At 40.9% G+C, this 16,427-nt stretch overlaps 1 protein-coding gene and 1 long non-coding RNA gene across 2 annotated transcripts; both read left to right on the top strand.

Annotated features, from left to right (window-relative positions):
- On the top strand, positions 1–1,159 carry LOC104237161 (uncharacterized). Its single transcript, XM_070172893.1, has 3 exons — positions 1–140; positions 298–532; positions 1,010–1,159. The coding sequence occupies exons 1-3, from the start codon at positions 1–3 to the stop codon at positions 1,157–1,159; spliced, it is 525 nt and encodes a 174-aa protein (XP_070028994.1).
- Positions 1,160–3,317: 2,158 nt separating this feature from the next.
- On the top strand, positions 3,318–4,558 carry LOC138889004 (uncharacterized). Its single transcript, XR_011406544.1, has 2 exons — positions 3,318–3,407; positions 4,083–4,558. It is a non-coding gene; the product is annotated as an uncharacterized lncRNA (long non-coding RNA).
- The last annotated feature ends 11,869 nt before the right edge of the window (positions 4,559–16,427 follow it).

Raw genomic sequence — 16,427 nt, 5'->3', positions numbered from 1 at the left:
ATGAGAGTGGGGTCTTGGAACATAGGAACTTTGACTAGAAAAACTGTGGAGTTAGCGAAGATTCTCGAGAAAAGGAGGATTAATATAGCTTGTGTACAGGAGACTAGGTGGCTAGGAGATAAGGCGCGGGATGTGGACAGGTTCAAACTATGGTATTCTAGGAAGGTGGGGGCAGGAACGGGGTAGGTATCTTGGTTGATATTAACCTTTGTGAACTAGTGGCGAAGGTTAGGAAGGTGAATGACAGGCTGATGACTATTAAGCTAGTTGTTGGAGGTTTTACTTTGAACTAATCAGTGCGTACACATCCCAAGCAGGCTTGGATGAAGAAGTCAAGAGGCGTTTCTGGGAGGATTTGGATGAGATGGTGCGTGGTATCCCGCATACCGAGAAGATTTTCATAGGAGGAGATTTCAACGGCCACATTGGAGCGACGTCTAGGGGGTATGATGATGTGAATGGTGGCTTTGGTTTTGGAGATAGAAACGAAGGAGGAACGTCTCTGCTGGACTTTGCTAGATCATTTGATATGGTGATAGAAAACTCGAGTTTCCCGAAGAAGGGTGAGCACTTGGTCACCTTTCGGAGTTCAGTGGCCGAGACTCAGATTGATTATTTACTCTGCATGAAGTCTAATAGATGTCTTTGCACGAATTGCAAGGTCATACCGAGTGAGAACCTCTCAACCCTTCATAGGCTCCTAGTCATGGACCTTGAGATCACGAGGAAGAGGAGGGGGAGGGCGATGTATAGCCAACATAGGATCAAATGGGGAGCCTTGATGGAAGCTAAAGCGCAGGAGTTGGGGGTCAAGTTGTTGACTATGGGGGTTTGGAGAAGAAGTAGGGATGCAAGCGCTATGTGGACCTCGACTGCGCAGTGCATTAGGGAAGCCGCGAGAGAGGTGTTAGGGGTCTCAAAGGGTAACTCTAGTGGTCACAAGGGAGACTGATGGTGGAATGGAGAGGTAAAAGGAAAAGTGTAAACCAAGAAAGCAACGTATCTGAAGCTAGTGGAAAGTGTAAACGAGGAGGAGAAGAGGGCGAATAGGGAGCATTATAAGTTGGCTAAGAAAGAGGCAAAGCTAGCAGTTACGGCGGCCAAGACTACATCTTTTAATCGTTTGTATGAGGAACTCAAGGGCCGAGGTGGGGATTAGAGATTGTTCAGGTTAGCCGAGGTGCAAGAAAGGAAGGCACGTGACTTGGATCAAGTGAAGTGTATCGAGGACGAAGAAGGTAGAGGTTTGTTGTAAGAGGGGCTTATCCGTCGGAGATGGTAGACCTATTTCTATAGTTTCTTGAACGAGAAGGGGGACGAAAGCATTGTACTTAGTGATTTGGAACTCTCCAGGAGTCATTGTGACTTGGGAATTATAGTTGGATTAGTGTTGATGAAGTTGAGGGGGCTATGCGTAAGATGAGCAGGGGCAAAATGATCGGTCCGGATGAAATCCCGATAGAGTTTTGAAATAGTGTGGGCAAGATAGGCTTGGAGTGACTCACTAGGTTATTTAATATCATTTTTAGAATGAATAAGATGACTGAATGGTGGAGGTGGAGCACGATGGTTCCTGTATACAAGAACAAAGGTGATATCCAAAATTGCAATAACTATCAGGGTATCAAGCTGCTTAGCCATACTATGAAAGTCTGGGAGAGAGTGGTACAACTAAGAGTGAGGAGTAGTGTGTCTATTTCCGAGCACCAGTTCGGGTTTATGTCGGACGTTCGACTGCAGAAGCCATCCACCTTGTTAGGAGATTGATGGAGCAGTATATGGAGAGAAAGAAAGACTTGCATATGGTGTTCATCGACTTAAAAAGGCGTACGCTAAAGTTCCGAGGGAGATTTTGTTGAGATTTTTAGAGGCTAGAGATGTACATATTGCCTACATTAGGTTGATTAAGGACATATATGATGGAGCAAAGATCCGGGTGAGGCTGGTGGGTGGGGACTCGAACCATTTTCTGGTGATGATGGGGTTGTATCAGGAGTCGGCACTCAGCCCTTTTTTGTTTGTTCTGCGATGGACGTACTGACACACCACATCCAAGGGGAGGTGCCGTGGTGCATGCTATTTGCAGATAATATTGTATTGACTGACGAGATGCGAGGCGGTGTCAATGCACAATTAAAAGTATGGAGGAAGACCCTGGAGTCTAAAGGTTTCAAGTTGAACAGGACCAAGACAGAATATTTGGAGCGTAAGTTCAGTGGCGAGACTTAAGGAGGGGAAGTGGAGGTGAGGCTGGACTCACAGGTCATCCCTAGGAAATGAAGTTTTAAGTACCTTGGGACTATTATTCAGGGGGATAGGGAGATTTATGAAGATGTCACACATCGTATTGGGAGGGGGGAGTGGATAAAATGGAGACTCGCTTTCGGTGTTCTGTGTCACAAGAAGGCGCCATCAAAACTTAAAGGTAAGTTATACATAGTGATAGTCAGACAAATGATGTTGTATGGGGATAAGTGCTGGCCACTCAAGATTATTCATGTCCAGAAGATGAAGGTAGCAGAGATGAGGATGTTGAGATGGATGTGCGGGCACACCAGGGGTAGATAGAATCAGAAATAAGGTTATTCACGACAAGGTGGGTGTGGCCTTTATTGAGGACAAGATGCAGGAAGCGTGTCTTAAGTGGTTTGGTCATGTGATGAGGAGGATCAGAGACACCTCGATGAGGAGGTGTGAGAGGTTGACATTGGAGGGCCTACGGAGAGGTAGAGGTAGGCCAAAAAAGAGGTGGTGAAAGGTAATTATGCAAGACATGACGCAACTTCAATTGACTAGGGACATGACCCTTGATAAGAAGGTATGGAGACCGAGGATTAGGGTAGTAGATTAGATAGTCTAGAGTGTTCATAACAGTAGTTTTAACACGCAGTCTCGTTTCTGTTGGTAGTAGGTTTTTATGAGTAACCGTTGTTTTCTTTCATTGTTGATGACCTTACTATCTTATTGTTTTTATTCTGCTTTTATATGGGTTTTTGGTACTGTCCCTTCTTTTCTATTGTTTTTCATTAATGCGGTGCTCATGTTTTCCTGAGCCGAGGGTCTATTGGAAGCAGTCTCTATATCCTCACAAGGTAGGGGTAAGGTTTGCGTACACACTACCCTCTCCAGACCCTACGGTATGAGATAATACTAGGTATGTTATTGTTGTATACTTGTATATAACTTGAAAGAATTTGAATTAAAAAAAAATGAAAACGATTAACACGTTAAAAAAGCCAGTAAAGGGGTAATGACCTGGAGTGACCTGACCTGACCCAACCCAATAATAATGAGAAAATGGCCCGTAGATTTGTCCGCCCAAAGAAAATGTGTGGCCCATTTATAAATAAGCAGCATTGTTTCATTTTCACAGCTGCGCGTCAGTCACTGTTCATCCTAAGTTGCAGGTATCTCGGTTCTCTTCTTCCTTTTATTATTATATTATTACTGGTTATTCTAACCGTGTTTTCTTAATTACTCCTAAAATTTAATTTTTCTTCTTAGCTGGTCAGTGACATTCAGTCGTGTTGCCTCTTCTTGAGTTTATTTATGTTGTTTTCTCTGTTTTTAGCTTCATAAAAATGAACTGAGTTGGGTTACCTAGAAAATGATATAATCTGGTACTGTACTTAATTTGGAGTGTCATGGTTTTCAATTTGATCACAATTTTTTAATTGTGAACACAAATCTGTTCTTGAAATCTAAAACTGAATGGTTAAATTCTTGTATTTTGAACTCTATGTTTTCTTCATGACAGGCGTTTGTTTGTGGATTTTTTTAGTCATTTGCAGAAATTTGTTTGTGTTTTCAAGTAAAATTTGTCTCCCCAAACAAAATAAAATCAAGCTCATTTTCTCAAGTCGTTTGTAAGTGTATAGCGAGTGAATCTTCAATTATTGCCCAAAACATTCAAAAGCTACAACTGTCCAATTGAAACTCATTTTAATTTAAACTTTTAATTAAAAGTAAATTTTTTAACGGCCATCTTCTGGTGTAACCTAAACTCAAATGATTTATTTGCTTGTATGCGGTCGAAATCGGGTTCGTCCATTGAGTGACCAATCGAGGCTGAAACATGGCAGGTCAAAGATCGAGCTCAGGTTATATCGAACCAACGCGCATAATTAGATCGTCGAGCTCGTGACCCAGAGACCGAACAAGATCGAGGGAAACTTGCCAAGCCAAATAATGAAAAGTTGAAATATCCGCAATCGGTCGAAGATCATGGCGGAAATGTCAACACGTATCAAGAAGAGGCCGATTAATTAACAAATCATAAGATTTTTTTAACTTGCATAGAATTGTACCAAGAGTAGAACATCCCTACTATATTGGGGGAGGGGGTCCTGATCATTTGTATGACATGGTAACACGCACAAAGAAAGCAATTATACTGATCATTTCTAATTCTTATCATCTTGTTGTTCAGTTCTAACATTAGTTGAGACGCTTCTTGGCTCGAGGGTGATCAAACTCAGAGGCTAGGGTTGTTCAATTTGTGTGGTTTGCATTTATTTTCTTATCGTTAATTTCAATATTACTTTTTCTTCTTAATTTGTATCAAGTTATATCACGTATCCTTAAAACTGCGTACAAATTCAATTGTTATCCAATTTTAAGGGTAAACAGTTTGGCGCTCACCGTGAGACTAAGGATAATAGTGATTACCTAGTATAAACTTTCATAACACACACTATTTTACAATTATTATTTGGAGTATCTTTGATTCCAGGACCAAAATGTCAAACTCTCAGTCAGCACCCCTACACGTTGACAATGATTTCGGCCACCATGGTGCTTCTTCATGTGCCTAAGAAGCCGAGGCAATCTCGATTGAAGTCAATTCAATATTTTTTTACTCAATCTTCTTTATAGAAATAACACCTTTTTTCAAAAATAAAAAAACGCTAACGAGATCTTTTTTTCTCCAATGACAAAGGAACTTACGAGCGGGGCATTTTCGGAGACTAGCCTATTCAAGTTCTGGTTCCAATTTCAGAAAGTTCAGATTCTTATTGCCACTACTTAGCATACACTAGTTAAAAGGTTAAATGGACAACAAGGAATGACGTACCCCGATTGGTCTCGATGGAGTTCTAGCTGTAGATCCAATCGATGTCAGTTCACATGTAGCCATCAACGCAAATTTGGCTATCGATCTCGAGGGTAGCTTCCGTGGGTGATCTTCGAAATGTTGCAGGCTCAACAGGCAGCGATAGCCCAGCTCCAAAACCAGAATCACCCACCGAGTAGAATCAAGCTTGAGCCGTCCTAGGAATTCATCTACAGGGTCAAATTGGTTTCAAGGAAATCGGACGAAAAAGAATCGGAGACCAATCCTTCAATAATGAAGATTCTCGAAGAGCTAACAAAATGAATTGAGTTGGGGGAAAAGAAGATCAAGGCAAATGACAAGAAGGTGGAAATTTACAACTCTAGGGTCGATCAAATCCCGAGGGCACCATCGATATTGAAGGCTCTGGACTCCAAAAGTTCGTGCAAAAACCTTTCCCCTCGAGCGCGGCTCCCAAGTCGATTCCCAAGAAGTTACACATGCCGGGATTCCTAAATACAATGGAATGACCGATCTGAACGAGCACGTCACCTCTTACACATGTGTTATCAAAAGGAATGATCTAAAGGATGACGAGATCGAATCTGTCTTGCTAAATAAATTCGGAGAGACCCTGTCAAAGAGAGCTATGATATGGTACCACAATTTACCACCTAATTCTATTGACTCGTTTGCTATGCTTGTAGATTATTTCGTAAAGGCACATGCTGAGGTCATCAAGGTTGAAACCAGGAAGCCAGACCTTTTCGAGGTAAGGCAGAAGGACAACGAAATGCTCAGAGAATTCGTGTCTCGATTCCAAATGGAACAGATATACCTACCACCGGTCGCTGGTGATTGGGATGTTCAAGCTTTCACCCAAGAACTCAATGTTTGAAGCTCAATGGCTTCGCATCAGTTGAAGTAGAATCTAATAGAATACCCGGTTGTTACTTGGGCCGATGTGCATAATCGGTATCAATCAAAGATCAAGGTCGAAGACGATCAACTTGGGCTTATTTCGGGTCTGTTTATCCTATCAGACCCATCAATAGAATCAAGAGGGATATTGACCGAGAATTGAGGTTGAATAGAGATCGATATCAGCCGTATAATGGAGATCGTAGGAGAAGCGGATCTGGGCAAAATTCTGCACAAAATAAAAGGAAAAGTGATCGAGGAAAGAGCTCTCGAGGGCTCATAAGCAGGAACGGTTTCGACAAAGCTATCAGACCTAAAGAAGCACCACGGTTATCAGAGTACAACTTTAATGTTGATGCAGCTGTCATCGTATCAGATATCAGATGCATCAAAGATACCAAATGGCCTCGACCTTTACAAACCATCCAGCCCAAATGGATCCTAACCAAATATGTAATTATCATGGCACTCATGACCACAACACGGAGGATTGTCGACAATTGAGAGAAGAAGTAGCCCGGTTATTCAACAACGGGCACCTTCGAAAATTTCGGAGCGACTGTGCCAAGAATCATTTCAGAAACAGGGATTCCAATAAACAAAACGAGTAAGAAGAACTCAAAATTTCATTCATATGATCATCAGAGGGGTTGATGTTCCTCAAGATCCAATGTTAAAGTGAACCAAAGTATCAATCACAAGGGAAAAATGAACCCGAGATTATAGACCAGAAGGAACTTTATCTTTCAACGACGAGGATGCAGAAGGAATCATGCAACCCCATAATGATGCACCGGTAATATTTGTACTCATGAATAAAACTCAATTTAAACGTGTGTTATTGATCTAGGTAGCTCGGCCAACATCATTCGATCGAGGCTCGTAGAACAACTCGGCTTACAGGACCAAATCGTGCCTGCTGCCTGAGTGTTAAATTGATTCAACATGGCTTGCGAAACTATTAAGGGAGAAATAAGGTTACCTGGGCACGGGGTTAACTCCCGAGCTCAGGAAAAAGCTCATTCAATTTCTTACAGCTAACATGGATTGCTTTTCTTGGTCCCATCTCGATATGACGGGGATCCCACCAGAGATCACTGCTCACAAGCTGAGCCTGGACCCAAAATTCCATCCTGTCAAGCAGAAAAGGATACCCCAATCCGAGATCAAGCATACTTTCATCAAGGACGAAGTAACTAAACTCCTTAAAATAGGGTCCATCTGGGAGGTCAAATACCCGGAATGGTTAGCAAACGTAATAGTAGATCCTAAAAATGGGAACAAACTGAGAATTTGTGTGGATTATAAAGATTTAAATAAGGCATGCCCCAAAGACTCTTTCCCTTTTCCTAACATCGATCGCATGACTGATGCCACAACCGACTACGAGATCCTCAGTTTTCTTGATGCCTACTCCGGGTACAACCAAATTTGAATGAACCCGGATGATCAAGTAAAGACCTCCTTCATCACTAAGTATGGCACATACTGCTATAACATAATGCTATTTGAATTAAAAAATGCTGGTGCCACTTACCAATGCCTAGTAAACCGAATGTTCGAAGAAAAATAAGAGAAATCCATGAAAGTTTACATTGACGATATGTTAGTTAAGTCCCTGCGAGCAAAGGACCATTTAAAGCATTTGTAGGAAACCTTCAGTATATTGAATAAGTACAACATGAAGCTGAATCTAGAAAAGTGTGCGTTCGGAGTCGGATCAGGTAAATTTCTCAGGTTCATGGTGTCCAACCGAGGAATCGAGATCAACCCCGACAAGATCAAAGCTATCGAGGTTATCACGGTAGTGGATAATGTGAAGGTTGTACAAAGGCTGACCGGTGCCACCCTAGGGCAATTCATCTCAAGGTCCTCCAATAAGAGCCATCCATTTATCTCGTTACTGAAGAAGAAAAACAACTTCACATGGACCTCGTAATGCCAACGGGCCTTAGAAGAACTTAAGCGATATCTATCGAGCTCGCCACTACTTCACACACCGAGGGTAGATGAACCACTATACTTGTATTTAGTAGTATCGAAAATAGCGGTAAATGGAGTCCTAGTTCGGGAAGAACAAGGTACGCAATTTCCGATTTATTATGTTAATAGGACCTTAGGTGAGGCCGAAACTAGATATCCTTACCTAGAAAAATTGGCACTCGCTTTGCTAAGTGCCTCTAGGAAACTGAAACCATATTTTCAGTGCCATCTTATATGTGTTGTAACAACCTACCCGTTATGAAATATAATGCATAAACCCGAATTCTCCGAACGATTGGCCAAATGGGCCGTAGAAATCAGTGGGTATGCTATCGAATTTCAACCCTAGACAACTATTAAATATCAAATTTGGCAGATATTATGGCCGACTTTACGTCGCCCCTAATACCCTAAGTCGAAAGAGAGTTGTTGGTAAACTTGGGGACGTCTTCGGGAATCTAGACCCTCTTTACGGACGGTGCCTCGGATGCAAAGGGGTCCGGACTTGGCATCGTACTGAAGCCACCCACAAGCAATATAGTTAGACAATCCATTAGGATAGTGAAATTGATTAACAACGAGGCCGAGTATGAGGGCATGATTGCAGGTCTCGAACTGGCCAAAAGCTTGGGGGCGGAGGTGATCGAAGCTAAGTGTGACCCCCTCCTTGTGGTGAACCAAGTTAACGGAACGTTCGAAGTCAAAGAAGAACGAATGCAAATGTACTTAGATAAGTTACAACAAACATTACATCGGTTCAAAGACAGGACTTTGCAGCATGTGCCTCGAGATCAAAATAGTGAGGCCGATGCCCTTGAAAACTTAGGGTCGTAGGTCAAAGACAACGAGCTCAACTCAGGGGAAGTCATATAACTCATGAGGTCGGTAGTAAAAGAAGGTCACGTCAAAATAAACTCCACAAGCTTAAACTGCGCTTGGAGAAATAAATACGTAGAGTATTTGAAGACAGAGAAACTTCCTCAGATCCAAAAGAATTGAGGGCCCTACGTACAAAGGCAGCCCGATTCAGCTTGTCCGAGGACGGAACCTTGTTCAGAAGAATGTTCGATGGCCCGCTAGCAATATGTCTGGGACCGGAAGATACCGAGTATGTTCTAAGGGAAGTTCACGAGGGCACCTGCAAAAATCATTCAAGCACCGAATCATTGTTTGAAAGGTGATCAGAGCCGGCTATTACTGGATCGATATGGAAAAGGATACAAAAGAGTTCATATGGAAATGTGACAAGTGCCAAAGATATGCTCCGATGATTCACCAACCCGAGGAACTGTTGCATTCGGTCTTGTCGCCATGGCCATTCATGAAGTAGGGAATGAACATCGTCGGCCCTCTTCCATGGGCACCGGGTAAGACTCAATTTATCTTATTTATGATTGACTATTTTTTATGTGGGTTGAAGCACATGCATACTAGAAGGCCAGAGAGAAGAAAGTCATCGACTTCATTTGGGACCACATCATATGTTGGTTTGGGATGCCATTCGAATTTGTATGTGAACACGGGAAACAATTTATCGTCAGCAAAGTAACCAAGTTTCTCAAAGATCATAAGATCAAAACAATCCTATCGCCACCTTATCATCCTAGTGGGAACAGACAAGTCAAATCGACCAACAAAACCATAATCTAAAACCTTAAGAAAAGGTTGACCGACGTCAAGGGAAAATGGAAGGAGATCCTTCCCAAAGTTCTTTGGGCATATCGCACAACCTCGAAGTACAGTACCGAGGCTACCCCATTCTCATTGGTTTATGGCACCGAAGCTATAATACATATCGAAGTTGGGGAGCCAAGTATCAGATTCTGATATGCAACAAATGAATCTAATGACAAGGCCATGAATACGAGCCTGGAGCTATTGGATGAAAGGCATGAAGCCGCCCTTGTTCGATTGGCCGCCCAAAAGCAACGGATCAAGAGGTATTACAATCTTAGGGCCAACCTTCGATACTTCAATATCGGGGACTTAGTACTAAGGAAGTTCACATTAAACACCCGGAATCCGAACAAAGGGAATTTGGGTCCGAACTAGGAAGGACCGTACCAAATTCTCGAGGTCACCGGGAAAAGATCCTATAAGCTCGGAATGATGGACGAAGAACAACTACCAAGCAATTGGAACGTAACACACCTAAAATGATATTACTGCTAAGGTATGACCCCATTTCATTCCTTTTATTTTTGTTACTTGTAGGTGGTCGACAAGAAGGAGCACGAAGTTTTTAGGTCTGAAAGCACGCGTTGCGCTCTTTTTTCCTTAGACCGTTTTTGTCTTAAATGGATTTTTTGGCAAGATTTTTAACGAGGAAATAGTGGATCGTGCTAACTTAGAATCAAATACCAATTACAAATCAGTGCCCAAGGTCGCATTAACAATATACAAGGTTCCTCTATAATCAACCTCGAATACTGGGAGGGCATTACTCTCGGATATCAACTTTAGTGAGGAAATTACTTCGTACAGGAATGGTCTCGATAGGTAGGATTTATTGTAAGGGTCAAATGGTCAAATGAATCGTGCCTACATAGATTGCTCGAGCCCTGGCATAAAATATGTACGCATGTATAACTTTTTTGCACAAAAATAAAAAGAAGTACTTTCCTTGCAATCATCTAATGTTTTAAAAATTCCTCTTTACATCCCTAAAAGAATTTCATACTACCGATCTCCTAAAGGTTACGAGCTCAAGGGCCGCTTGTAACCGGAGTTCGAATGATCACTCCCTCACTCGAGAACTGCCGTCCAAAAACAAACTCATCGGCCCAAGTCACTGGGCCTCGAGGGCATAAGACCTATTAGGAAACCCCCAAATTTTAAAACCCACGGCAACCCCGCTTGGGGACTGTTATCTTGGAAAATCCGGGATAGCTTGGGGGAAGCAAGTCCAATGGGAAGCTCCCGAACTAAAAGGCTACGAACATATTAACACGGCTCGGAGACGTCCGAAACCCATAACAAAAAAAGGCCTTCAAAAAAGTATTTTTTATAACCGATTCTAAAGGCTACCCTCGGCGAACTATAATCTCGGCTACCTACTTTGGAATTTTTTTTCCGGTAACACCGAACCCCCAAGACGCCTTAAAACGGAGAATTGTAAAGGTGAGGTTTGTTTGAACTTTTGAAAATAACCTAAGTTATTTTATGCTAAGGCATTCCGGCCTTCGTGAATACAAGTAATAAGGCAAGAGGAAAATCTAAAAGCCGAAAGGGAAGAAAGCCTCAAATATATATATATATATATATATATATATATATATATATATATATATATATATATATTTATCCAATAATCTTTTTACAAAAGCCAGAATGACCCGACACGAAAATCTACTATGGTTAAAATGGCCTCAAAAGGATGCAAAAAGCAACAAAAAAAAACATCTAAAGGCCTAAGTGGCCTGGTCATCATCGGAGGTAGCATCTTCATCCCCGGGATCTTCCCCGCGCTCAGACTCGCTTAAGCTCTCGGAATCTTCCTCTAGAAAAGCCAATTTTCGGACCTTAGCTTCTTCTACTTTGGCATTCTCTATTCAAGCCAGTATGTCAAAGTTCTGAGCATCCTCGAGGGCTTCTCTTTGATCTTGCTTATCGGTTCCAAACCTGCACTACTATAGAGTAGCAAGGATGGTCGATGCAGTTTTACCCAACAGAGGTTAGGAATCCACAAGGAGTTAATTAGTTTGGAGTTAGGTTTATATCCGAGTAGAGATGCAATTTTCGCCCTAAATTGCACTTTCACAAATGGTTGGTTTTGTTTACTTCTTCTATTTCTAGTCTATAGCATGCAATAGTTAAAACTAAGTACAATATTTTTGTTGGTTGTTTTCAAGGATTAAAAGGGACTAGGTCAGTGACTTCCACCTAGGTGGATATCTAACGGGTATCGAGAATTCAGGGCAAGTTTGTTATGATTGGGGATGTGATATAACCATCACACATAAGTGCTCACTCTATAACTCTCAGTAGTTTGAGTGACTTTACCCGATTTGGCTTTCTCAAGTCCAAATTGGTGTTCATGCATAACAAATGATATTGGCTCAAGTCGAGTATTACTATCTCTAGGTTGAACCCTTTAATTGGGGCTATCAATCTCTTTAGTTCACCCCAATTCCCTGTTAGCCTAATTTTCCTAGAGATAGTCCTTCTTTCTCAAGAAGAATCTAAGTTAAAAAGGCATGAATCAGTGTTTGCAACCACAAATTCTACAATTAAAGCATGAATCAGGCTAAATATCACTAACCCATAAACAATTAAGCCCTAAAGTTCAAGACCTATTAAATACCCACACTAGGGTTTGGTCACAACCCTAGCTAAGGTTTAGCTACTCATAATAACAATAGAAATAAAAGATGGAGATGAAATATAAATCATAATATTCAAATACAAGATGAAAATATAAAGATTGAAGGCAAATCTACTCTAAGATTACTCAAAAAGCTAAAAACCAGCCGTTCACATACTTAGCAAAATATTACATACCCTAAAAATGTGAAAAAGGCCTATTTATACTAGGCTGAAATTTTTGGACAAAAATGACCCTGCGGAAGTTTCGCGGAGGCATAATTCTGACCGCGTCCGTTTTTGAGCTCTTGCGGCCGCGCAATAGCGAGCGCGATCCGCGTTTCTTCAATTCTAGGCTTGGGTTGGACTTGATTTTGCGGACAGTGTAATTTCTTCCGCGTTCGTGTGTGCTTCCATTGCGGCCATGTAATTTGGACGTGGACCGCGTTTTTCTATTAAGCATGACTTTCAGGGTCTCTAAACTTCAATCACCGCTCTTAGCAAAAATACCACCGCGACCGCGTCAGATATTCCGCGACCGCACTTTTCCATCGCGGTCAGCGGTAGAATGTGTGCTCAAATTAGCCTCTCTAAACTTTACTTTCGTGGGCCGCATATATGTGGACGCTTCAGCGGTGGTCCTCACGCGGCCGCGTAATTTGTCCACTCTCCGTGCTCCAGTTCCCAGCTTTGGATTTGTGCAAGTTTAACTCATTCATGAATTGATTATGGCTTCTTTGCCTCATTTTGACCAAAACCTACAAGCAAGCACACTAAGTCAGTTTTTGGGAATACCTTTATGCATTTTCGACCCAAAACCTAAGCAAAAGAGAGCACATAATAGGTTAAAATCCATAATTATCAACTCCCCCAAACTTAAACTTTTGCTTGTCCTCAAGCAAACAAAGTAATTCCTACCTCCACAAGAAAAAAAAAGGAAAACTTTAGTTGTCCTAAGGTGACTTCATCAAGCATTAATTGGGACTAACAATTACCCTCAACACAAATGCATTATCAATAACACACAGCCTTTCCAATACCATAGTTTTAGTGCGACACGAGAGCATCAAGAGTTGACTTAACTCACTAAGGAAACTCTCTTTTCTACGTAGGTCATTGTGGAACCCAAACTCTTCCTCCTCTACTCTCCATAAGCAAATCTCACTTTAGATTGTACCACTCAAAACAAGGATTGTGGAAAATTATGCTCATCTCTCTCAAGGGAAGGTCACAAGTCCGGCTCTAAGTACCAGCAGCTTGCCCCTTATGTAAATCACCACTAATGTAACCTCACTCAACTCGAAATCATATAGGACTTTTGCGGGAATGTAATGAAGGTTTTTGGTTCAAGGTAGGATATATCGGTCTATGAAGGTTTCATCTTTCCTTAAGCACTTTATTTTCTCATTTCAACTCACACTTTCTTGACTCTTTGAGTCATTTTTTTCTTCCTTAGGGGACTAAAGAGACACATTGTCACTCTTTCTTGTTCATGACAATCATTTTTCTCTTTTTCTAATCATTCCAAGCCTTTCATCATTGCTTTCATTGAATCCCTTTATTTTTCTATACAAATAAGCCTATCCCCATTAAGTATGTAAAAACTACCACATGAATTTTAGGCATCAATGTTTAGATTATGGGTAGTAATCAAACCCTAATTAAAAATAAAAAGTTAAAACTAAATAAAAGAAAAGAAAGAAATAAAAGTAACACAAAAATTTGAACATACCAGTTGTGTGATTTGTGATAGAAATTAACTTATGCTAAATGGTAAGAAATTGAGACGTAGATGAGGGAGATGAATAGTAGGTTATTGCTGTGGAAGTGAGGGGTTCGAAAAGTGTAACAGGAGATAGGCCTGTCTATTTATACTAAAAGCACTAGGACCCATCGACTCACCTGAGCGCAGTCTGCGAAATACCACCGTGGTCCGCTCTTTTATCTTTATAAAGAGTTGTTGCAAAGTCTGGACCGCTGAGGGTGAAAAAACAAGCGTGGCCGCCAAAGAGTAACGTGGACCGCGAAATTTCAACCGCGGACGCGAATTCAACTTCTGACAGTTGCTGTTCTGGACTTTTTAAGTCCGTGTCCGCTGACCATTTATGCCCCCGCGAAAAGCAACCATTGACCGCAAAATTTTGAGCGCGGTCCGCGTAATTCCCACACTTAGGCAAATTTTCCCGCAACAGTCCTGCATTGCACTAACAATTCCTACACAAACTTTACAACCAGTTAGTCCAAAACAACGCCTAAACTAAGAGGAAAATCAAAAAGATAGAAACACACATGGGTAGTCTCCCAAGAAGCGCCTGAGTTAACGTCGCGGCACGACGCATGTTACCATCAATCACTTGAAATGGATCATTGCCACCAGGTGGCTATCATCAAACTTGCCAAGATAGTGCTTCACTTGGTGCCCATTAACGCGTAAGATTTCACCATTTTTGTTTTTCAAGTCAAGAGCACCAACAGAGTTACATGAACCAATTCAAAAGGGCCACTCCTTTTTGACTTGTGCTTTCCCAGAAACAGTCATAACCAAGAGTTGAATAGAAGAACCAAGTCACCCTCCTTGAATTCCTTGTACTGGGCATATTTGTCATGTAAGTACTTTATCTTGTCCTTATACAAGGATGAGCCGGAGTATGCATGAAACCTAAACTCATCAAGTTTATTTAGTTGCTCTACCTGGAGATTTGCAGCTACATCCCATTCAAGGTTTAACTTCTTCAGCGCCCACATGGCCTTATGCTCTAGTTCCAGCGAAAGATGGCATGCTTTCCCAAATACTAACCGGTACGGAGACATACCAATTGGAGTCTTGTAGGCAGTCCTGTAAGCCCACAAAGCATCATCCAGTTTTTTTGATCAATCAGTCCGGTTTGTTGACACTATGCTCTTTATCTCCCTGTTGGAGACCACAACTTATCCACTAGCCTGGGGATTATTGATACCTAGTTTTTACTTAAAATACTTTTAAGTGCATATATACCTTCACAACTATGCATTATCATTAATTGATATTTTTTCATAATTTCTACATTTTTAAAATTAATCTATCCTAATATTTTATTTATATAAATAATGACAAAATTGTATTACAAATGACTTTATAGCATTTCACGACTTAATATTGCTATTATAGTAATATTAAGTTCAAATTATTTTACAAATGGCCAGATTTACACTTTTGGTTATAATTGCAACAACTTTGCAATTATAGTCCATGCATACATTACTGCATTATTTTATCAAAAATTGGTCCATTATATTTTTTAAAATATTGAATAATTATTTTGAAACATTTCTATGCATTAAAATTGTTTTTATAATTTATTAATTATTTTATAAATAATGTTTTATTTAATTACTTGGGTATTTAATAAATAGCTCTTTATTTTCGGATTTAACCCAAGAGAGACCAGCCCAAAACCATTTTAAAAATCAGCCCAATCTCCATAGGCCCAAGCTACACCTGTCCGACCCAATTGCCCGTTTAATCATGGCCGTTGATCATTTTGATCAACGGTCCACAATCCCCTTACCATAATTAACCTAAATGACCCCCCCAAAACTCTCTCATTTCTCACATCTCACCCGTCGTCACCACGTCTGCCTCTTTTCTCAAACTCTCTCGACCTAACTCTAATTCTAAGCGCCGTCACCGGCATAAACCTTCACTTATGACACTCCTATGGCTTCTCCGGCCAGTCTTGGACTTCTACGAACCATGGCTCCTCGACTTCTTAGATACTTGAGAGGATCTCAAAGAACTCAAGCAGTTCTAGGTTGAAACCTGGCTTGTTAGCAGGCCATTTTCTCGACCATGAGTAAGAGATTTCTCTTTGTTTTGCTACGAATCTATGGTTTCTAAACCTATGCTCTTATCTCTATTATGTTTTCTAAAAACCCTAGTCTATTGCCTTCGATCATTTCCAAATATGTATAGATCCGAGATGAATCGAGCACTATTACATGTTTTTCTCTGAAAATTTCTGGTTTTAATAGACTATTCTTACTTTTCTTTAAAGCTAGGGTTCATTGCGAGTTATTTTTCAAAGGTTTTCTGACTTCTAATGTTTAATCGATCCTATTTTCATCTTCTTAATTGGCTTATGCAAAAGATACTCAAACCTTAGTTGATTTCATGAGATACTTTGATTCC

The sequence above is a fragment of the Nicotiana sylvestris genome, chromosome 4 (assembly GCF_000393655.2).
Source record: "Nicotiana sylvestris chromosome 4, ASM39365v2, whole genome shotgun sequence".
In the NCBI taxonomy this organism is placed as follows: Eukaryota; Viridiplantae; Streptophyta; class Magnoliopsida; order Solanales; family Solanaceae; genus Nicotiana; species Nicotiana sylvestris.
Note: the sequence above shows the minus strand (reverse complement) of the source record. Positions and strands in the feature narration are given on the sequence as shown.